This window comes from Tachypleus tridentatus, chromosome 9 (assembly GCF_004210375.1).
Source record: "Tachypleus tridentatus isolate NWPU-2018 chromosome 9, ASM421037v1, whole genome shotgun sequence".
Classification (NCBI taxonomy): Eukaryota; Metazoa; Arthropoda; class Merostomata; order Xiphosura; family Limulidae; genus Tachypleus; species Tachypleus tridentatus.
The window spans coordinates 117,757,935-117,782,302 of record NC_134833.1 but is presented as its reverse complement, the minus strand read 5'-3'; the positions used below and the strand labels follow the sequence as shown (position 1 = coordinate 117,782,302).

Below are 24,368 nucleotides of genomic sequence, written 5' to 3'. Positions count from 1 at the left end.
GGACCTCAGCAATCACGATTCTCCTAAAGAAATAAAAATAGCAATCAAAAATCAATAGACCATGAACAAGATGAATAAATGAATATAAAATCTTTCAGATTTGAATCAGCATTTCATAATAATTAATCATAAGAATAAGTTCGGAAGAATATATCATTTACTGCTGAAAAAAATAAGGACATGTAACTTTTGTAATAAGAATAATTCAATAAGCATTATAAAAATGTAAGCAAGTTTCTTTCTATTGCTTCTGCAATTTCATTAACAGCATAGAGTAAAATGTTTAATATACATAATATGGTGATTGTCATTATTTCGTTTATTCTTTTCGTTACTTCATTTTTTTTTTTATACTCGACCCGACATGGCCAGGTGGCTAAGACACTCGACTTGTAATCCCCGTCACACCAAATATGTTCGCCCTTGAAGCCGTGGGAGCATCATATTGTCACAGCCAATCCAAGTATTCGTTGGTAAAAGAGTAACCCAAGAGTTGGTGGTGGGTGATTATGACTATCTGCCTTACCTCAAGTTTTACAGTGCTAAATTAGGGATGGTTAGGGCATATAGCTCTCGGTTAGCCTTGCGCGAAATTATAAAAACAAACGAACTTTACTTTTTAACGTAATATTTGTCATAAAATTTGTTAGATATTAGAATAATGCCGTAAAAAATATAGTTAGCAACAAAAGTACCAATACATGAATAAATGCATTTTAAATCATAATAATGTTTTTCTTCTCATGGCTTTGAAAACACCTCAAAAGAAAAATATATTAAATTTTCTATATTCATTATTAGTTAATATTTAGATATGATAAATCATGGCTGTTTGCATTGATGAACAGCTTCTTCAAACAGCCTCTCATCATTCCAACATGAAGTTATTCTTCTGAGCTCTCTTGAAATTCTGTAATGTTCTCTAATAAATATTGTATGTAAAGCTGTCAAGGATGAATGATCATTCAACCGACGATCTCCTGGAGAAAGCAAGAAATAATATGTGCAATACTGTCGTCAAAAAATAAAATTTTGTTTGTTAATAAATAGACCTGTAAAACCTAACGGCTAGAAGCCATCATTGATTTAGCTCTTGAAAACATATATAGCAACATATCCAAAATTTTGATTATTTATAATTTGACTAAACTTTCTGAGAACTGAACATAGCCCGAAAATTACATTTCCACATTCTCTCTTTTTATATGTTAAAATACACTTTCTAATACATAAATATATTAAAGAGGAAAACATCACGCCAAAAACATATAAAATAACAACACTTCTGGGAAAATTACGATTTACGGAATACTTACAGGTTTCAGACAATTTACGAAGAAAATAGAATTATATGTGAGCATATAGACATTTCTAATTTTACATAAAACGATAATCATTATTGGTTTCATTCATCGTTTTATCATGGATTAAATATCTAATATTTTATTGATTACCTGCTTGAAAGCAGAATAATCTCTTTCTTGGATCACTACAAAAACCGCCTCTAGCGTTTCTAGATGGCGATAAAAGGACACTTCTTTTTGAATCTCTTTGAAACCTCATCAACCCCAGTAAAAAAAAAAAAAAAAGTTAAAATACATTCTATGGTAAATTGTTGTAAACAGAGATTCTCATGTAAGAAATCTGTAAAATATCAATTAAATAACTATTTTCTCACATCTTCAAGAAACAACATACTTTATCAATTAACTTTCTTTCGTCTAAAATCACTTTCATAACTTTAAATATTTAAAATTGAATTAAAATGAATTTAAGATGAAATATATCCTGAGCACTCATATTATGGTCAGCTGGACAAGGTGTAACAAAAAGTCATATTTGCTGTTTCTATAAACAAAAACCTAACTGTTGAGGAATACTTACCGTTTCTGAATAGTCGCAGTGATTGAACAGTGTGAAGATTGCTTCCATAAATCATAGAACCGTCCACAAATCTGGTAGGAGTATTTAACTAATCTGGGGCCCTAAGATTAAGAGATATTTTAAAGATAGGCTACACATTTAATTAACCAAAACAAGTGCACTATTTGAAACACTTCTTTTTTTTAGTTTGCTTACTTCATATTTGTTTTATACCAGAAAATGAAGCGTCTAGCAAATTAGATTTGGGATAATTGGAATTTCAGGTATATTTTTAAGAAATGTTTTAAAGAACTCTTTCTCATGAAGAAGTCTAAAATATGAAAAAAATTAAATTTAATTATTATCAAATTGGGAAAATAATTTATTCAAATTATTTTTTCCGCTACTTTCTCATACTTTCAAGCTAATTTCTTATTATATACTAATCGCACAAGCTGTTATGCTGAAGAAATATACATTGCATTGTTAACCTAAAAGTATAATTTTATTACACTTTATTCGTCACCATGTATGGAAAACTAACAGTTCCTTGCATAAAAAAAATCAAAAGTTAATACTTTTAAGCAAACGTATTCGATTGCAAAAAAAAAGAAGAGGATAATTTTCAGTAGCTGTGGTTCTTGAAGTTCAGACAAGATTAGAGAAAATGAATGTATGAGATTTTCTCTAATTTTATTTGCCATATTATTGTACGCCAACAATACCAAGCGTGGGAAGGATCATATATCCAATTTAATTTTATTATTAATTAGGATCATCACAGATTACCCTCAAGTAAAAATTTTTTGAGGCACGATAAGGGTAAACGTATATACGAGACCTTGATCATGGTAAAATACATCATTTCAAAGTGTTTGTTTGACCAAGTAAATCCAAAACTGTAATTACATCTCAAAAATATCAAGAGATTACAGAACTGCGAGCTACAAATCTGTATGTATAAAACTCAGAATCATTCTATGAAACGTTATGCCGAAGTTGAAAAATGAATTCCAACTGTTTCAAATTTAATACTAAATAAAAGCGTTTCGATAAAGCTTAAATAACACCCTCACACAAAATTGTACGAGAATTATAAATTAGTGTTATATCTCCAAGAATTAATAGCTCAATAATTAAAAAAATATATTCAAGAAGGATATTGTTTTCCATCTACAACATTTTTTCAATCAATAATAAAAAGTGTCGTTATTATGAATATATATAATGATGCAAAAACAAGCCTCAACTGCAAAAAGAATTACTTAACCACATCCATTAATCTATAAATAATGTATTTTATAATTTAACAGCAAAAATTAATTTGAAAGATTTATTAGTTTATATTGCGCTCAAGCTAACTTCAAAAATTAGTTTCTTTATTTATTTAAATTTATATAAGCAGGTGAAAAGAAGAAAATCCTCGTTCTCTGATTATGCTACTCTAAAATTGTTTTGAGCAAGTATAAACACTAAATCACATTTACTGTAGAGATACAACTTTTCTTACTCACTAAGATCTTCTCATGTTATTATCTAAAGATCTTACCCAGTTTGCATTTTGGACAACTAGCAGACCTTCGAAAATTCATACATCTTTCATTAAATTGACTAAAGAATTCATTATTTTGAGGGATTTCGATCGGAAGACATCGTGCGTCATTATATACTCTTAATCGCAACAGTCCATACGTTCACCTTCATCGTGATAATTAAAATGAAAAAGGAAAATGGAAATATTAGTAGAAGCTCTAAACAGTTTTATTAGTGTTCATAAAAGTGTAAGAACAAGCCGATACTTCCCGAATATTGTTAAGGTAACAAATAACCGAGTTAGATAACGTTTTCCGGTTATAAGCATTATTATTCAAATGACGCAATTGTACTCTATTGAAAAAGTTAAATAATTCTCTTTGGTTATTAATTGACGAGAAAAAATAATCCATATTCCTGGTAGTACATGATACCCTTTAATATGGCATATATTCTGAGGTAATGATTGTGATTAAGTTTGAACAATGTTCGTAGTTCCTATGGACTGTTTGATTATGTGCTGAAACTTTGATAATTTTTATTTCATTTAATGTTTACTTGTTAATTGTATTTTTTTTCCAAAGTTACTGTGCTATCCTATTTGAAATAGAGAAATGACAGAATCCCTGGATTACAAATGCAATCTGTTTCTGTTAGTGCAGTAAAATTCTCGGCTAATTCTGGCGGAAAGTAAGAATTAAAATTATTGTTCCTAATGTGATTGTACATCTATGCAAATACATAAACAGGAAAAAAAGAACAAAGAAAATAGAGATCTACCTCCAAGCATCACTTCTTCTTCTGGAGCGAAGTTAAAAGGAGCGAGAGCACTGTCATGATCCATAAACTTACCCCACAACATCAGAAAATGTGTAAAAGATGCTTCTCTGTTCTTATCGGTGTGGATTGTAGTTGATACGAGTCTTGGATTAGGTAAATATTTTCCAGATTTCGATTTTCTTGGTTCAGAAATACCTATATACAAATGTATTTTCTACATATCGACAAAAACATTTACAGTTGTATCATTGTATATGTTAATATGGTATCTATGTATATGCGCACACATGCCAAGAAACCGCCATTTTTGAAAAACTACTACTGATTTTAATTTCTTTATAAAGGCTAGTATATGATAAGTACATATTGCACCTTTATAAGATTGGTCTGAGAAAAGTCATATTTTCTTGGTTTGGATTAGTTTATAAACTTATAACACCAGACAACTGTGCACTAATCAATATAACATACTCACCATCAGCGTACTTTGCTGGAAGATTTTAATTGGACATCAGCTAAATCGGACACTTCGTCGCTCTTTAACCCTAGCATATAAAAAGGTAAAGAAGATGTCCCTTTCGTTCCCCAAATAAAGAGGAAGTGCACTTTCGGTCACCTTTTAGACCGGTACGTCCAACTAAACATTTGACATCAAACTTCAAAGAGTTGAACAGTGAACGTACTTTTGCCTTACCAGAATAAAGTATATTTAAAGGCAAAGTATGTTTTAAAACACACGTGTGTATCATTATTCAATACATTATGGTGGAATTTAATGTAATTTTTCTAAATACTCCTTTTATGTATTTTTGTTTTTTGCCTGTTTTGTATAATATGTAAGATATGGATATAAAATCTTACTTTTTAGCCAAAACATTTGTTGTTTCTTCAAATACTCTAGCTTTTCCAACGATATTTGACACCCTGCTATCTACTGACATTCGGTAGTGGTTGGTTCTCGTGGCTGAGCATTGTGAGAGAGATTTTCTACCTAATACTGTAAAGATATTTACTTTATTAAAACCGGATGAGAAATCATTTAATATGATTTTGTTCTATAATATTTTTTAAATATCAAACACTTTGTAAATCAAAATATTAAAGTAAATCTGTACAATTATATAATTACATTGAATAATAAAATGTGTAAAAAAAATATTTGTTTTATCAGTGAATATACTGAATGCAAAAATTCTAAATACCAGTTAATATATTATTAAATATATATATATAATTAAATCTCTATTAATAATTGTTATGTACTAATAGACTTCAAATTAAACATCAAAATATTTACATTTATTGATTGATTAAAAATTTCCATAGCATGTGTTATGATCACGTTTCCCAAAAGAGACTAAGTTGAGGATTGTTTTGCTCGTCATTGTTCGATTGAAGTCGATTGTGTGAGAAAATTATGATTCTTAGGTAATTAAAATTAATTTTGAAATTAGTAAAAAGTGAATAAACTTCTAAGCTATTGTGATTGTTAGTTATACAGATCACTTACTTTTCATTATTGGTTTTTTGATATATGATTTCATTTTCTTGAGATCTTTCACAGTTTTATCAATAGCTTCATCAAGCAACTTGGAATCTGTGAAAGCTTTGCTTATAATAAAATTGCCTAAGTCTGTGTTGTTCAGGATATCAGGAGAAGGAGTGAAGGTGTAGTTTGTTTCAGCATCGTTCTTCGTTTCTATCGATAAAAGTGAGGCCTGATCATCAAATTCTTTGTCAACTGATACCTTGTATTCCTTGAAACCTTCCGATATTTTATGTATAATATCATTTCCTCGAATGTACTTGACGAGCATATCAGAGGAAACAGTCAAGAACTCATCCATCTGAACATTATGAATATTCAAAAATAATAACAACAACACTGTCAACAACATCCTAGAGGAAAGAGAGAATAATGAAGGAAAACGTTAATATGTTTAGGTAAATATATTTCTCATGTATAAAGTAGAAATATGTTCCAGCAAAATTACTTACATGACCGTTTTACACATCACTGTTATGTGTGGACAGTATAATCTTCTCAATCTTCAGAAGACTGCTGCAGTGGAGGTGAAGTTAAGAGTATTTATAATTACCAACCATCTATCCTTAGTCCTTGTTCGGTCTTTATAGATTTGTATGAAACCTTTTACATAAAAGAGTTCTTTCAGAAGCCACTCGCCGAATCTGAGAGTAAACTTATTTTATAAACAGCTGAAAGTTGTAAAAAAACCAACAAGCTTCATATCCTAACAGATAGTGTATTTGAAATTGACTGTAATTGACCAAACCTTTGAAGAAACAGACAAAAACAGGTATCATATATGTTACATTAGCCGGATCATCTAACATTTTGCAATACACAAAAAGCACAAGTGTCCAGCCAGCTGTGGATGTTTTTTTTTTTTTTAATAAGCAGTAAAACATCTTTGAGCTCATATAGAAGTTTACAATTTGCAACAGGTTTATAAAGAACAAAAAGTTCACCTGTGTAAACTTCTTTTAGACGAGAGACGTAACAGAAAACAGTCACCCGGTATTTTGCAATACATAACTAAACCACACCTGGTCCGTTTTATGGTTAGTTTCTCGAAAAACCCATGAACCATTTATGAATTTGTATGCACGTTGAAGTCAACAGTTTCTTACAAGATTAGTTTTTTGTGAATGAAATAAACGTTTACCTGCAGAAACGTATCTCGAAGGAGCAATCTTATTTAGAAAAGTGTCTTTTTTGTACATTTCACAAGTTACATTTAAAGTACACGTAAAATATGGAAGGTTGTAAGAGTATGTATGAAAACCTGAAAATTATTAATGCAGCACCAGCTGTAATGATTCAAGAAAAATTACATCGTTAGAGAATTTATAAACATCAGTCTGTTTCAGGTAAACTCTTACATAACCAGTTATCTAACGTCTAATTAAAATTTATTAAACGCCCAGTTATTCAAACTCCAAGAAACTCAATCATATAAAACTCTTAAATTATAAGATAGCTTTTAAGGTATTATTTCAGTAAATTTCTCTGACACAAGAAAGAAGAGGTATGAACTACATTAATTCAATATCTAATTATGTAATTCTACTAGCTTCATTCTACATGCAGTTTAACTATTCTCACCTTGGAGTTATTCAAAAGGAATTCAAAGCCTATCGAAGTTATTTAAAGAAGAACTGTTAAATAATAATTTGTTAGTGTAAGCATGTTGACAAAACCTCACAACGTGTAAAATTCATATTTCATCAAATCCAACTGTGAATGAGAGGTATGAAACTTCATGATTACATAATAATCAATTAGTTGTTTTCGATAATACATTAATGCTCAAAAGTTTAAAATTCATTCCGTTTTGTGTAATGTTCCTTAGGTTATCTATTCATATTACGGTACAGATATTTTTATCATGAGCAACAAACTTTATAATTTAGGTACAATTATCAGTATTTACTAACTAGAAACGTGACATAAAGAAGCCAATCACCAGAGCAAGCCAGAACAAGGGCGTTGTGCATTACGGTAAACGTTCTGTATAGGCGATCCCATTCTAATGTGGTACACTTGTTAGATAGAATATCGGTTGTGCTAAAAAAATTTTATTTTTATTTTCCCTTTTCTTATTTTCATCTTTCGAAGCTCTTCTCAAATAAGTAATTAAGTCTAACAACGCAAAATGAATATATTTTCTTTATATTCATTGGACTTAAGATTTTGGCCAGCAGTATATAAATGTTAGTAGCTTATCAAATTTCATTTCTAGTTCTGTTTTTCTAGAATATTTACTTCACTTTAAAGCCAAAACAAGGGCGTTGTGCATTACGGTAAACGTTCTGTATAGGCGATTCCAGTCTAACGTGGTACACTTGTTAGATAAAATATCGGTTATGCAACACATTGCGATTTTTAGGCAAAGTTTCGTTTCAAATGGTTGTTTGGATAGGGAAACACACCCGCATCAGTTGATGTTCATTCTCCAACAAATAATAATTTTGATTTGAGTCTTAATTTTTAGAAAATAACCTCTACATAATCAGATTTGCTTCTTAGTTGATATATCAAAATTAGTAGCTTATCAAATTTCACTTCTACTTCTGTGTTTGAAGATTATTTACTTCACTTTAAAGTGGCTACTTCTCAAATATTAATTACATTTTTTTCCCAAATAATGCACCGTGTCATAAATTCATGAATTTAAAATAACCAATATCTTTCACATTTACTTTTAGCAATTTCCGATTGTCATATCAAAATTGTTGGTATTAAGCTGCACACGGGGATATTTGTGCTCTTCTCACCATGGATATCGGAACTCGGGGTTTTGCAACATAAGTCTGCAGACACTCCACTGTGCCACTGAGAGGTTCAAATCAAAATTGTTTCTCAATATGTTTATATAAATATATATGTATATGTATAACTCCTGCGATTTGAGCTTTACTTCTTAATAAATAGTAAAAAAAATAAAAACTAAAATTGGATCATTAAGTGATATTTATTCATATCTTAATTTAGCTATTCAGTAAGTGCTCCCAGTGGGTTCGAGTTTGTTCTTTACCAAGTGTCTATCACAGTGACAGTTATTTATTAGCAGATACCTACAAATAACCACAGCTTCAAATGAGTTTCTTGCTTCTAAAATTAAATTGTTTAAAATATAGTTCATCCTCAAAAATATCTTCCGAAGAAGATTTTATCTTATATAATTACTTCTGGATCCCATCGTCTAATTATGAGAAACTTTTTTTTTTTCCAAATTATTTATTAACTTTCAAAATATTTCAGTCATTGAGTGTTCTTCTGGCACCGACGACATTCACTTTCATTCAGACACCTTTAAATTTGAAAACATCGGAGTTAAATGCAACATCAGACTAAGTAATTTTGACATTCTGCTCAGTCTTGATCCAACATTTGGTTTCTTACTACCTGAAGGTATGTTTCGGGACGTTCCTAATCAAACCCGCATCGCTGTTCATGATGTAGATATCAATGACGTTTCTCCTGTGAAATCAGACCCTTATTCTGTAAATCCAATTAAGGTCAATAAAATGCGTTCAAAATATCTAGTGTATCATGTATATTGTTGTGCAGGATGAAACTTCTAGAAACCCTTCTCACATGTATAATGTAACCAGTGCGACGCGTCAAGAAACAGTATATATTATTCGTTTCCTACATTTCCTACACTATATACCTCAGATTTATCACTATGATTAACGCTTATTAATGTGCACCTGCAAATATTTCACCAGGAACATCTATATATTTTCAAACATTAAAAACCGTTTAACGTTATCGAATTCACATTGGACATTAGTATTTACATTGGACAAAGACGTTATATAACTTTAATGGCGAAAACCCATCGTGTGATCAGCGAACAACGAAGAGCTAATTAGCTCTCTAATTAGTCAGTTGGATTTACATCAACTCGAAATTAGTTTGCTCATCGTGAGCGTTCGATAAGATTCAACGGAAGATTCAGACCACAGAGAGGACTCAATATTTTTTTAAACTTGTACATAAATCATTATTTGTAATCCTTGTTCTCGTAAATTTTGTTATTATTTGTATCTTAAAATATAACTGTATTAGAAAACAATTGTTGAAAGGTATCATAAATTAGATACAAATCGACATTAATTTCACTTCTAAATCTAAATTGCAATTGTACTCAATTTCAGGCTATATAAAATCATAATGAGTTACGTCGGGTGGAGATTTTCTTACAACTTTTGTTCATTATTTTGTTCTGAGCAATATGTAACGGATTTACTCTCATATATCTGTTTTAATATCACACAATATCAGAGAAACCAGAACAGCATGTTAGTTTAAGTTAGGGCTTTGAATCACTTGTTAACACTTGATTACAAATACTGGATGTAACGGTGGCTAAAGCATTCGATTTCCCCATTTCTTAAATATTATGAAAATATACTTTATTTCTTTAATAACAGGAGAAAGTTTAATTGAAGTAAAATTTTTATTAAAAGCAAAATGATAAAGGAATAGAACGTGCATGTGTTATAACAAATTTATACCGGGCTAACTGATGAGCCCACCGACGGGAATCGAAACCCTAATTTTAGTGCTGTAAATACGTATAATTACCGTTGTGCTGGTGGGGTGAAGGAAGAGAAAAGAAAGTATATTCGTAAATCTTAAAGTAATTTAGTTTTCAATATATTATAACGTACTTCACTTATTTAAAAACTGTATTTTATTTCCGCTCATTTTGAAAAATATTTATTAAATTCATGCTATTTATATTTAGTTGAATAATGGTATTTAAACGTTTTTATTTTAGGAGAGATTCAAAACAATATCATGAAGATTAGTATTTCAAGTCACGAAATCGGTTAATAAAATAATAAGAACAAAAGTATTGTAATGTTTATCATATACAGTTGGAAAAGTCTGATTCTCTCAACATTGAAAATAAGTACTACTGATATCAGTGATGGATATCATTTTAATATATGCTTAAAGTATACATAAGATTATTTATAATACCTTTTGATCCTGTAATTAATACTTATATTTGTATTATTTATTTGGTGTGGATAACAACAACTTAAGTGCATACTAAAACACACTCGTTTCTTTCACCTTCCTCCATTACTCGTTGTTGCACGCTGCAAAAGAAGAAAAACGTATCAATACTGCACTATGGGTGACCAGTACTGTCATTTGGTTAGTAAATTAGTCTGTTAGATAATATACTGTACATTATTTAAAGTTTGAATCATTCTCGGTAGATGGCAATATGAAACACACACACACAAAAATACTTTCAGTCCATGATGAAAAGAGCCACAAAAACACATGTATTTTGTTTTGGAGCACCACTGAAACAAAAATAACATCACCAAGCTTCACAGTTGTACATTATTCCGTTTAGAAACATTACGTTTTTGTGTTTTCGAACTCTACAAAGATAATTTTGGAAAAATGAATTTAGTTTTCCCGATTATTTTTTATACGTATTCTGTGTGTCAAAATTCATGCTATTTGAAAAAAATGGGAACAATTTCGTTAGGGTATAATATAAATACAAAGAAGTAGGAATGTATCTAGTGTGCTATTTTATTTACTTAACACAAGATGACAGTCTCATAGATAAAATAAAATTTCAAACTAGACAATTTTCATTTTTTCAACTAGAAATTACAACACGTTTGTGTCATAAAAAAAAACACATGCAAGCTAAATTGTTTTAAAATTGAGGTACTTATAAAATGTATTATTTGAGCAAAGAGCTGTCGCCTTCTAGATTTGGGTATCGACGTGAGACAATATCACTACCACAAAATCTACTCTAGCTAACCTGATCCTATTTTATCCTTTTGTTAAAGGTAAGGTACCATACGAGAGAAACATTTCCTTCATATTTAGGTTTATTTGAGAAGCTAGCTGCTATAATAAGCTGTACACAAACTATATACAACGTTTTTAATTAACGACTGTATATTACTTATCGAATGGGAAATTTTACAGAATAGTAAGGTTGATCTTTTCAAAATCGATCATTTATATATTAATTGTGTGTCTCTTAAGTTATTATAGTAAGAAACAGACCTGCACCTATTATTCCGGGATTCTTAATAACATTGTTCTGTGTTATTAGAAACTATTATAACATCAGGTATAAACGTTTAAAAACAAAAAAAATCAACACTGATAATGTAACTTACAAGCATCATGCCATGGTATGAAGTTAAAGGATCTTCGAGACGAGCATTTCAAAGATGGATTGCTAAAATAAACAATCATGGAAAGTATTTAATATAACGTTCCGCAAACCTCAAATTCGAGCTCTATAAATTAAGAGAAGATTTTAAATAACTATAATATCATTGATTCTGACCAAACAAATCACGGTTTTCACAACTGATAATTATTTATCAAAATGTTTTAATACAGTAATTATAAAATTGTTTGCTTTACAAACTAGTTTTAAGGACAAACAAAATGAAAACAAGTTTTTAATCCGAATTGTTTTTAAAGTTAGTTATTTTGTCCAAATATACACGAGTTATAAAAATATAGTAATTTCTATACATTTTTGCTTCTGTTATACTACCTTACATGTTAAAAACAACATTAAAAGTTTTTAACTGAACGGTATTGTTTTCACATCTTTACAAAAGCAAATAAAAACTTTCAAATTAATTAATTAAGAAAATCATAAATTAATTTATTAGTATTCCGTTACGAGAACATCACCAATGTAGCTGTTATTAAGTTTTACAAACTAATAAAACAAAGAAGATAGTTTTCTAACTCACTCCTCAGAAACTGGTTGGAAGATCCATTGTTGGAGTTCATCCACTTCGTCACTGTTCTCACACAAAATTCTGGACAAAGTTACCTCTCGGATTTCTCTCAACTGGGCTGTGTAAAGATCAATTGAATAATAATATAATGCTAATAATATTTTTCTATTTTATTTTACAAACGTTTCTAAAATTGTACTATTTATTAAAACATTATCTATTATTTCACACGTACCAAACAACTTCAAAACTACACACTGTGCATGCTTGACAAAATATAATTAAAGAAAGAAAGGTAACAGTTCCTGTCTTGTATTGAAGTTTCAGATCACTGGGTTTAGTTTGGTTTGAATTTCGCGCAAAACTACACAAGAGCTATCTGCACTAGCCGTCCCTAATTTAAAAGTGTAAGACAAGAAGGAAGACAGCTAGTCATGACCACCCACCGCCAACTCTAGGGCAACTCTTTTACCAACGAATAGTGGGATTGACCGTCACACTACAACGCCTCCACGGCTGAAAGAGCGAGCATGTTTGGTGTGACAGAGATTCGGACCAGCGACCCTCGGATTACGAGTCGAGTGCCATAACCAGCAGGCCATGCTAGGCCTAAATCATTGGGAATATATTACAATGCAACCAGAGCGTTTCGTTTTGTGTTAACCACTTGAAACGTTGTGAAAACATATTTCATATACAATACCTGTAAGTAAATAAACAACTTTAACTGTATGAGATGTACGAAACAAAGATTGAACATACCAGGTGTGAAAGAGCCAGCTTCTCCATACACATCAAAGAAGTATCTATCTCCAAATCTTAATCTGTTGTATTGTAAGGCAATAATAAAACCACAGGTAGGTCCTACGATGCCATCTGAAAGTGGTCTCTCTGAAATACTGCCTGAGAAAAAGTCAATATCTTCAACGGACCTGAAAGAAGAATTAGAAATGTTTGAAATAAATACTGTTTACAACCAAAATATGTTTCTTGTTCGTACAATATGATTTAGAAATGTGATAATATAAAAAACAAACGCAAAGAAAAATAAACTGATGAAAATTATTCAACTTTCTATAATTGTTTATAAATGAGTATTTAAAAGTAAACATTATAGAAATGGAAAAATATATTAATATCTAACGAAAATGTTTCATAATTAAATACTCGTTGAAAATTAAATTTTAAACTTAGGACTTTAAGGGGCTTCTAACGTTAAATTCTGGAGTTCGATTACTTGTTATTGTATAGCTTTGCAAATAGCGGGTAAACAAAAGTCTTCATATTTCTGATCACAATCGATCAACTATAACAATAATTACGTACTCGTAAATTTGTTCAAACTTCTGCAGTACTTGCTCAGGCATGAGATTATTTAGATCTGAAAAAGATGTGACACTAAAATTAAATATAGCTCGAAGGTAATCTACATAAGGTCGAATTCCGTGGTCTCTGCCTCTTTGAATATTGATAGCCATAAGATCTAGTCCGAACTTTTCTCCTCTCCTGCGGTACAAGTGGTTAGTCAAATCTTCAACGATAAAGTTATCAGATTTTTGAGCCAACTGATCAGCAAGTCCTCTCACAAGAAGTTCTGTTTGTCCATTGTAGAGATCAAATGGGTGGAAAAAATTGTTTCGCAACTTGAAATTTGTACGATTTCCAGAAGATTGAATTTCTATGAAAGAACCTTGAGATGTGGAATGGCCGAATCGAAAGCATGCTGAGGTAAATTCATTAATCATACTAGGATTGATGTTAGGGTTGTATGCAGTGTAGAAACCATTTTGGAGAGTTCTTAATAAAAAGTTATTATAGTAGCTGGGACCAACGACAAGACGTAGAAATTCATTGTATGTAATCATTTGGATCTCAGCAATCACGATCCTCCTAAAGAAACAACAATAACAATTAAACATCAACAGAATGAATAAACAATAATGATTTAATAACTGAATAATCTTAAAAAATAAAAGTGAAAATTATCACTGGAATAAATAAAAAATGTAATTTCTACTTTAAAGATATTTCGTAACATAATAAAAATGTAAAACAAGGCCGTTTATAACATCTTTAACGGTATTTAGTTAATACAGGGTGTCTCAAAATAACGTTTACACTCTTTGACTGTGTATAGCTAATAAACCGTTTCTTTTGTTTCAGATTTGACTTGTGTCCAAGGATGGCGGATAATCAGCTTACAATTGAGCACAAAATATTCATTCTTAAAACTTTTTGGAAAGTCGAAAACAAAGCTGAAGTGTAAAGACGTTTTACTGGAAAGTTCCATATGGATGCGCCATCTCGCCCCAGCATTTCACGCATCATCGCCAAGTTTGATGAACACGGAACTTTCCACCATATGAGAAAGTTCGAAAAGATCATCAACAAGCCCAACAAGAGAGCAAGAGGTCATTGATAATGTACTGAATTTTCCAAGAAAATCAGCGCGCCAACTGTCTCGTGAAACAGGTATCCGTAAATCCTGCGTTCATCGCATTTTGTAGCGTTCCCAATTCAAAGTTTCATTCCATCGCTTGTTCACGCTCTGAATGAAGATGACCCTGATCGAAGGGTTGAGTTCTATGAATGATATCTTGCTAGATGTGCAGGCGATGATGAATTTCCACTCAAAATTGTTTGGAGTGACGAAGCAACGTTTAAGCTGAATGGCTCAATAAATCGACACAACTGCACCTACTGGGCAACAGAAAATCCACATGTTACAGAGAAACATCACTTGAATTTGCCTGGGTGACTGTGTGGTGTGGTCTGTCCGCTAGAGGTCTCATCGGACCATTCTTTTTCAAAGACACCGTAACAGGATTGAATTATTTAAACATGCTACAAGAGTTTGCCATGCCACGCATCCAAGAACAATTTGGAGAAGAAGAGTGTTTCTTCCAGCAGGATGGCGATCCTCCCCACTTACATCGCGACGTGAGAGCTTATCTGGATGCATCTATGCCAGACAGATGGATTGGACGAAAAGAAAATGTAGAATTTCCTGCTAGATCACCAGATTTGACACCCATGGATTTCTTTTTGTGGGGGTTTCTGAAAGACAAAGTTTACAGCACAAAAAGGGCAACAATTGACGAATTGAGAGTTGCAATTGAAGAAATATGTGCTTTAAGACCAGATGAGATGGTGTTTGATGTGTTGTGTGCACTTCCATTTCTTCCCGTTATGAGATGTGTCTGGAGCAGAACGGATTTCAGTTTGAACACCTAAAGTGAAGCAAGCAAATTGTGACATTTTACAATTTCAACCAAGAAGAGTTTTCCTTGGGAAGAATTTTATTTGTTTTTTTTTCTCTTGATTTCAGTATTAAATCTTTAAATAAATCCTTTGGCTATCATATCTATCTTGTTTCATTGTTAAAATCAATAAACAAGGCAAGTTATAATGATCCAAAAGTGTAAACGTTATTTTGGGACACCCTGTAGTATTGGTTAAACGTTTAATATACGTATTATTTGTTTTATTCTTATTGTATATTAGTTATTATTCTGATTACTTGTTATATTATCATTTGGAATTAGCATTAATCTGCACCTTTGTGGCATATCGGCATGTCTGTCGACTCACAGTGCCAGAAACCGTGTTTTGATTCTGATGTGAGCAGAACACATTGTGTAGCTTTGTACTTAACCGGAAGCAAACAAAATAATTAACTTTAATTTTAGAAATGGCCAGACCTTTGAAACTGTTATGATTACAGTAGAAAAATATGTTTAACAGCTACGGTAAAATTTTATGAATAAATATTTTCTTATAATAATATTTCTGTTCTCCTGAATTTGTATACTACAATAAGAAAAATATATTAACTTTTGTCTCTTCATTATTAGTTAATATTTAGCTATGATCTATCATGGTTGTTTGCATTGATGAACAGATTCTAAACAATATAAGCTGAACCTGGCTTCTTGAAACAGCCTCTCATCATTCCAACATGGGTTCATTCTTCTGAGTTCTCTTGCAATTCTGTTATGTTCTCTGATAAATACAGTGTGTACAGCTGTCAAAGCTGGATGTTCGTTCAAGCGACGATCTCCTGGAAAACCAGGAAAACATTTTCGGTAACACCGTTTGAACGAAAATAGGCATAGAAAACTTAGTTGCTGCAAGCGACTATTGATTAGGCCATTTAAATACATTATTTTGATTAAGTAATCTTCAATAAAACTAGTGGTTACACTCTTTGGTTACTAATCGTGCAACATGAACATTAAAGCTCAAACTCTCTCTATTTTGATATGATATATCACAACTTTAATGTACATATTTGTGAGGAAAACCTTTAGTTGGAAAATACACAGTACTGAATACCCCTGATCGGACTTGCGTTTGTTCTAACGGTAACATAACAACTGCGTCTATTTTATAAAACGAAAAAATCCCCAAATACGCAAAATTATATAACGTAAGTTCATGTTTAGGAAGAGAAAATGGCAAAGGTTTCATGTTAAAATTTTTGATTGTAACAAAATACAAATGTTAAACATGAACAATTTTGATTTAATTAACATTTAATGGTCAGTCACTAAAACTTTGTGAGATGCATAGTAAACATTTGTCAGTTCGACAGGGTTGAACAGTTTTATATAATTCATTATTCTGTTAATATAAGACAAGTTACTTTTCCCATTTTAGTCAGTTAGATTCGTATATGAAGATATGACTGCGGGAGGCAGTTGTCCGAGATGCAATTTTCCTCCGGCTGATACCATCTTACAACCTTTCTAACACATGTAAAAATTAAATTTTTTGTAGGTTCTGAACAATATAAAATTATTTATGATCATATAGTTGGTCATACCTGATTTCACGTTCACATGTGAAATTAATTAATTTTATAAATTAATGAATTCATTAATGGTTTTATTGACCGTTTTATTATTCATTAAAAATTAATTTTTATTGATTACCTGCTTCAAAGCAAAATAACCTGTTTCTTGGGTCACTACACAAATCGTTTCCGGCGTTTCGAGATCGTGGTAAAAGGGTATTTCTTTTTGAATCTTTTTGAAACCTCATCAAACCTGGCAAAAGAAAGGCGGTTAAAATACATTCTTTTATAGCAATTTCCTACTATAAATCTAATATGAACTGAGATTGCAATACAAGATATTTGTAAAACATCAATTAAAACACTATTTTACTCGAATATTTCTGTAAAAAAAACTCTATCAATTGATTTTTTTTTTAGTTTAATTCTCTCTCATAAGAGCGCCCGACATTACAAGGTGGTCATGGCACTCGATTCCTAATTTAACAGTCTCAGGCTTAAATCCCCTTCCCATCGGACATGGCTGAATGGACGTTATAGTGAACCGATTAATTCCACTATTCGTTGGTAAAATAACAGCCCAAGAGTTAGCGGTAGTGGTAATAACTAACAGCCTTATCTCTGGATTTACAATGCTTAATTAGAGACGGCTAACACAGATAGCCCTCGTGAAGTGTTTCACAAAATTTTTAAACATTTTCATAACTTTAAATATTTAAAATAAATTTAAGGTGTAACATATCCTAAACGCTCATATTATGGTCATCTACACATTGTGTAATAGAATTCAGTTTTGCTGTTTCTATAAACAAAAACCTAACTGTTGAGGAATACTTACCGTTTATGAATAGTCGCAGTGATTGAACGGTGTGAAGATCACTTCCATAAACCATAGAACCATCCACGAAACTGGTAGGAGAATTTAATTGATCCCTGGGTCCTACAGTTAAGAATTATTTTAAAGATAGGACATACATTTAATTAACCTAAAAAAATGAATTGTTTGAAACCTTTCATTCAGAAGTTACTTATTTTCTACATGTTAAACATAAGTATTAGGAAAGGTTTATATTTAATTGATGTCTTTCAAAACACTTTTTAGAAGAATTAGATGTCAGGCAAAAGTCAACATAGCCTTTATAACCTCAGGGAAAGTGGGATAAGTCTATAGGAAACTATTAATTTTTTATTTTATATTTTTTAAGAAATCAATGTTCACTGATAGTCTGTTTTCCAAAACCGATATAAGGAGACAACAGTTAAAATGTTTATCTTTATTATATTTAGAAACACACACACAAAAATTAAAAGCAGATGCTATGAAGTTACCATAGTCGATCATAAGGAGAAACTAATACTCACTGTTTCCTGTTAAACAAGGAAAATATTTGCATCTGCGACAGTTTTTCACTTAATAATGAACCACTTTGTTTTACATAAAAAAATATTTATAACGATGAAAAAAAAATCCTAGCTGATGATAAAAAGAAATATTCTAACGATATTCTTTCATCACCAGACAGTGTATTATGTGGAATATTATTTGAAGGTGTATTATAAAGAATCACTCCGAAATATTTAACACAGTTAAAATGCCCATGATGTATTAAATTAACTTAAATAGTTAAATTAAAAAAAATCATTTAAGAAACTGTAAATAAGAGAATCTTCGTTCTCAGGCTTATATTAAACACAAATGTAAAAAAGACTTATGTTGAACAATTATAATCACTGAATCACATTTTTTTTTTCTACAGATATAAATTTTCTTACTCACTAAGATCTTCTCATGTTATTAGCTAATGACCTTACCAAGTTTGCATTTTGGACAGCTAGCAGATCTTCGAAAATTCATACATCTTTCATTAAATCGACTAAAGAATTCATCATTTTGAGGAATTTCGATCGGAAGACATCGTGTGTCATTCCTATTCTCTGAATCGCAGCAGTCCACACCTTCACCTCCATCTTGACGGTTAAAATGAAAGTGTTAAATGCAATTATTAGTAAAGGTTCCTCATGTGTTTTATTAGTGTTCACAAAAATATTCAAACGACTAACTCTTCCCGGATATTATCAAAGGCTAAAACACATATCAAGGTATGGAAAAAATCAGTTATATAACAATTTTTGTTATAAACATAATCAGTAAATGATGCAATTTTTCTTACAATAAAACATTAAAAAGTAAAAGATTAATTTATTTTTGCTTTGGTAATTAATTCACGAGAGAAAGTATCCCCATATTCCTTCTGGTTAATGATATATATCGTAAGGTGATGATTGTGATTAAATTTGAACGATATTCATAGTTTCTTTGGAGTGTTTGATTATATGCTAACAGTTGGTTATTTTCATTTGATTTAATGTTTACTTGTTTATTGTGTTGTTGGTTTTTTCAGTGTCATTATTCTACACTATTTGAATCAGAAAAATTGCAGAATACTTCGATTAAAAACATGGTCTGTTTCTGTTAGAACAGTAAAAATGAAAATTGTGAATTTGATAAGGTATCTATTTAACACTCCTTAAAGTTTCGAGCTGTCCTCAAACATAAAGTGGCATACTCTACCAGCTTTTCTGATTGAAAGAAAAATTTAAAATCATAGTATCTTACGTGATTTTACGTCTATGTAAATATATAAACAGGAAAAAAGAACAAATAAAATAGAGATCTACCTGCAAGTATCACTTCTTCTTCTGGGGCGCTGTTAAAAGGAGCGAGGGCACTGTCGTGGTCCATAAATTGACCCCACAACATCAAAAAGTGTGTGAAAGATGCTTCTTTGTTCCTATTGATGTGAATTGTAGTTGATACCAGTCGTGGATTCGGTAAGTCTTTTCCAGATTTTGCTTTTCTTGGTTCAGAAATACCTGTAGACAAATTCATTTTCTATATATCAATAAAAACATTTACTGTTGTAACAAGTATAAAGGTTTTTTCTCAAACATAATAATTCTAAACAATTACTTCTTTTCTTTCTTGTTACTTTGAATATGACCTAGGAAAGTCAAAACGTGGTTCTCTGCTTATCAATAAAGGTGTTAATATCCATACCAGCCGTTCAGTCATACATAATTACATACATAATTACACATCTAGATTACAAGCGTAAAATCTAACAATATTTGTCTCAATTTATATTTTATCTTCAAAACAATATATAGTATATAAACACACACTCATATACACGAGAGGGGATCTTCAATTGCCTTTGCACTTGAAATTCTTTCCAGTAGAATTAGAGTAAATTAATCTTTGGGATCAATGTTTTCCCTTTTTACTTGCTATTTATTATTTTATACGCTAGAAATTCCAAAGGTGGGGCATGCGTATATCCGAATCAATTTCAATACTCATAAGAATCAATTCTAATTTACCTCAAATTGAAATTCTTTAAGGTAAGAATAAGGTAAATTAATCTAAGGTAAAAGAAAAAACAAGATCACAACAAAGCTATGAGCTATTCACCCGGGGCAAAAAACTGCGACTACTTTTTAAAAGCCAGTTTCAACTAAAGACAAAATCAGTTTTATGGATAAAAATTTGTTGTTGTTGTTGTTTTTAAACCTAGTAAGCTCTAGTACATGTACTGAAAGAATTTAGATAGGAGAAATTACACTTACCACCAAGAAAATATATTTAAAGAAACATTTTTTCTCATTCGGGTTAGTTTTACAGAAGGTAAATTTCATAATGCACCTTATCAAGGTTGCTCCAAGAAATGTTATACTTTTTTGGCTTAGAATAATTTCATAAATTATAACATAAGACAACGGTACGCTAATCAATTTAATATACTCACCATCAGCGTACTTTGGTGGAAGAAGTCTGGTCAAACAGGTGAAAGAAGAACCATCTCGAGGAGATTGTAAACGGTTACACGTTCCGTCAAATTCCCGGTATTTTTGTGAACAACTACACGTTATTTTCTCTTCATCTTCGCTCAACATACTTCCTAACTCGCTTGATTTTAATTGGACATCAGCTAAAGCAGATACTTCTTCGCTCTTTAACCCTAGCCTATAAAGAGGTAAACAAGGTGTCCCTTTCATTTCCCAAATAAAGAGGTAGTATGCTTTTAGCCACATGACTGCATGTCTTTTACACTGGAACGTTCAATGAAACATTTGACATCAAACTTGAAAGAGTAGAACAGTGAACGTAATTTTGCTTTACCATAATAAAGTATATTTACTGGCAAAGTATATTTTTAAAACACATATGTGTATCATTATTCAAGACATTATGGTGGAATTTAATGTAATTTTTCTAAATACTCCTTTTATGTTTTTTTTTTTTTTGCTTGTTTTCTAGAATACGTAAAATGTGGATATAAAATCTTACTTTTTAGCCAAAACTTTTGTTGTTTCTTCAAATATTCTAGCTTTTTCAACCATCTTTGACACCCTGCTATCTCCTAACATTCGGTAGTGGTAGGTTGTCATAGCTGAGCATTGTGAAAGAGAAGACTTTCTACCTACTTCTGCAAAAAGATTTACTTTATTAAAACCGAATTCAAAGATTACTTAATATGATTTTCTTCAATAACATTTTAAATATTAAAAATTAGTTACGCAAGATACTAAAGTAAATCTGTAATATTACATTGAATAATAAAATATGTAAAAGTAAAATATTCATATTATCCGTGAAAATTACGAATGCAGAAATTTTAAATACCCATTAATATATTCTTAAATATATATATCTATCCTTAAATCTCCATCAATAATTGTTATATACTAATAGACTAAACATGAAAATATTTGCATTTATTGATTGATTAAAAAATTCCGTAGCATATCTAATGATCATGTTTCCCAATAGAGATTTAATTGGGGGTTGTTTTGCTCTTCTTTGCTCGACTAAAGTGATTTATGTTAGAAAATTATGATTACTAGATAATTAAAATTAATTAATATTGATGGTGAAACACTTTGTAAATCAAAATATTAAAGTAAATCTGTACAATTATATAATTACATTGAATAATAAAATGTATAAAAAAATATTTGTTTTATCAGTGAATATACTGAATGCAAAAATTCTAAATACCAGTTAATATATTACTAAATATATATATATAATTAAATCTCTATTAATAATTGTTATGTACTAATAGACTTCAAATTAAACATCAAAATATTTACATTTATTGATTGATTAAAAATTTCCATAGCATGTGTTATGATCACGTTTCCCAAAAGAGACTAAGTTGAGGATTGTTTTGCTCGTCATTGTTCGATTGAAGTCGATTGTGTGAGAAAATTATGATTCTTAGGTAATTAAAATTAATCTTGAAATTAGTAAAAGGTGAATAAACTTCTAAGCTATTGTGATTGTTAGTTATACAGATCACTTACTTTTCATTATTGGTTTTTTGATATATGATTTCATTTTCTTGAGGTCTTTCACAGCTTTATCAATAGCTTCATCAAGCAACTTGGAATCTGTGAAAGCTTTGCTTATAATAAAATTGCCTAAGTCTGTGTTGTTCAGGATATCAGGAGAAGGAGTGAAGGTGTAGTTTGTTTCAGCATCGTTCTTCGTTTCTATCGATAAAAGTGAGGCTTGATCATCAAATTTTTTGTCAACCTTGTCTTCCTTGAAACCTTCCGATATTTTATGTATAATCTCGTTTCCTCGAATGTACTTGTTGAGCATATCAGAGGAAACAGTCAAGAACTCATCCATTTGAACATTATGAATGTTCAAAAATAATAACAACAACACCGTCAACAACATCCTAGAGGAAAGAGAAAAAAAATATGAAGGAAAACGATTATATGATTAGGTAAATATATTTCTCATGTACAAAGTGGAAATGCGTTCCAGTAAAATAACTTACATGGCCGTTTTACACGTCGCTGTTGTGGTTGAACCTCAGAATCTCCTCACTCTTGAGAAGACTGCTGGAGTGGAGGTGAAGTTAAGAATATTTATAATTACCAATTATCTACCCTTTGACATTTTCGGTCTTTGTAGATCTCTGTGAAACATGTCATGTAAAAACTGTTATTCAAAAACATTTGCCAAATCTAACAGATGGTGTAGTACACCAGTGTTTCAAATAGTTGAATTTTGTAAACACAATTTATAACCATGGTATCTCAACAGATGGTTTATTTGTGTTTGTACGTAACTGACTAAACCTTTGAATAAGTAAAAAAATACTCAAATGAATATTTGATACAAACATATGTTTTTTTGAAAAGTCAACTAGCATTTTGCAACACATAACTGAACCACAACTGGTTCGCTTTTGTTGTTATTTTCTAAAGAATCCCATAAACCATTTCTAATTTGTATGCGCTTTCAAATTAACAATTGCCTATAAATTTAACCTTTTGTGTATGAATTAAAAGATCACCTGCATAAACATATTTCAAACGTGAGACCTAACTTTGAAAAGTGTTTTTTCTACTTTCATTAAGTCACATTTAAAGTGTAGGTAAAATATGGATGGTTGTAAAAGTATGTATAAAAAAACACTGAATATTGTGAATGCAGCGCCAGCTGTAGCGATTTGCAAAACTTACAATGTTGGATAATTTCTAAACATCATTCTGTTTCAGGTAGCCTCTTGCATAACCATTTGTCTAACATCCAAATAAAACATACTGAATCCCCAGTTACTCAAGCTCCAAGAAATTCAGGCTCATGAAACTTTTAAATTATAAGATTGGTCTTAGGGTATTATTTCAGATAATCTGTCTAACGCAAGAAAGAAGAGATATAATATACACTAATCCAATATCTAATATCGTAATTTTACTGGCTTCATTTTACGTGTATTCTAGTTATTCTTTCCTAGATTTATTCATAAGGCATTCAAAGCCAACTGAAGTATACTGAAAAAAAGCACTTTTAAATAATAATTTGTTTGTGTTAACGTGTAGCAAAAATCTAACATTGTGTATAAATTGATATTTCATTAAATCGAACCATGTGGGAGAGATATGATATTTCATTATTACATAATAACCTAATTAGTTACTTGATGTGTCACTGCGCACATGTTTAAAATTCATTCTGTTGTGTGAAATGTTCATATTTTATCTATTATTTTCTTCTAGGGTACAGGTATTTTCATGAGCAACCAACTTTATA

The 24,368-nt window shown here is 30.7% G+C and overlaps 2 protein-coding genes across 3 annotated transcripts; both read right to left on the bottom strand.

Annotated features, from left to right (window-relative positions):
• LOC143226156 (uncharacterized) lies at positions 1-6,457 on the bottom strand. 2 transcript variants are annotated; one of them, XM_076456747.1, is made up of 6 exons: positions 6,175-6,457; positions 5,687-6,075; positions 5,038-5,173; positions 3,413-4,371; positions 1,885-1,985; positions 1-23 (listed from the first exon to the last, which is right to left on the bottom strand). In XM_076456747.1, exons 1-4 carry the CDS (start codon positions 6,189-6,191, stop codon positions 4,362-4,364), a joined length of 552 nt encoding a protein of 183 aa, XP_076312862.1. In that variant the 5' UTR covers positions 6,192-6,457; the 3' UTR covers positions 1-23; positions 1,885-1,985; positions 3,413-4,361. The 2 variants fall into 2 exon arrangements, with proteins under 2 accessions (XP_076312862.1, XP_076312861.1); XM_076456746.1 differs by lacking the exon at positions 1-23 and adding an exon at positions 39-980.
• A 4,180-nt stretch (positions 6,458-10,637) lies between these two features.
• Positions 10,638-23,326, bottom strand: LOC143226155 (salivary peroxidase/catechol oxidase-like). Its single transcript, XM_076456745.1, has 14 exons — positions 23,107-23,326; positions 22,622-23,004; positions 21,603-21,741; positions 21,061-21,278; positions 19,934-20,128; positions 19,067-19,222; positions 18,093-18,194; positions 17,394-17,507; positions 16,384-16,519; positions 13,786-14,349; positions 13,222-13,391; positions 12,472-12,577; positions 11,878-11,939; positions 10,638-10,818 (listed from the first exon to the last, which is right to left on the bottom strand). Coding segments are annotated over exons 1-14 (2,364 nt in total). The 5' UTR covers positions 23,109-23,326; the 3' UTR covers positions 10,638-10,801.
• Positions 23,327-24,368: the final 1,042 nt, after the last annotated feature.

Excerpts from the sequence above, each read along its gene's own strand:
- LOC143226156 (XM_076456747.1), bottom strand. Across the intron at positions 5,174-5,686 it reads CAAAAAACCAATAATGAAAA|TATTAGGTAGAAAATCTCTC; the intron begins GTAAGTGATCTG and ends ATATCTTTACAG.
- LOC143226155 (XM_076456745.1), bottom strand. Across the intron at positions 14,350-16,383 it reads AGGCTGTTTCAAGAAGCCAG|GAGGATCGTGATTGCTGAGA; the intron begins GTTCAGCTTATA and ends TTGTTTCTTTAG. Across the intron at positions 12,578-13,221 it reads AGCTGGCTCTTTCACACCTG|CCCAGTTGAGAGAAATCCGA; the intron begins GTATGTTCAATC and ends ATCTTTACACAG.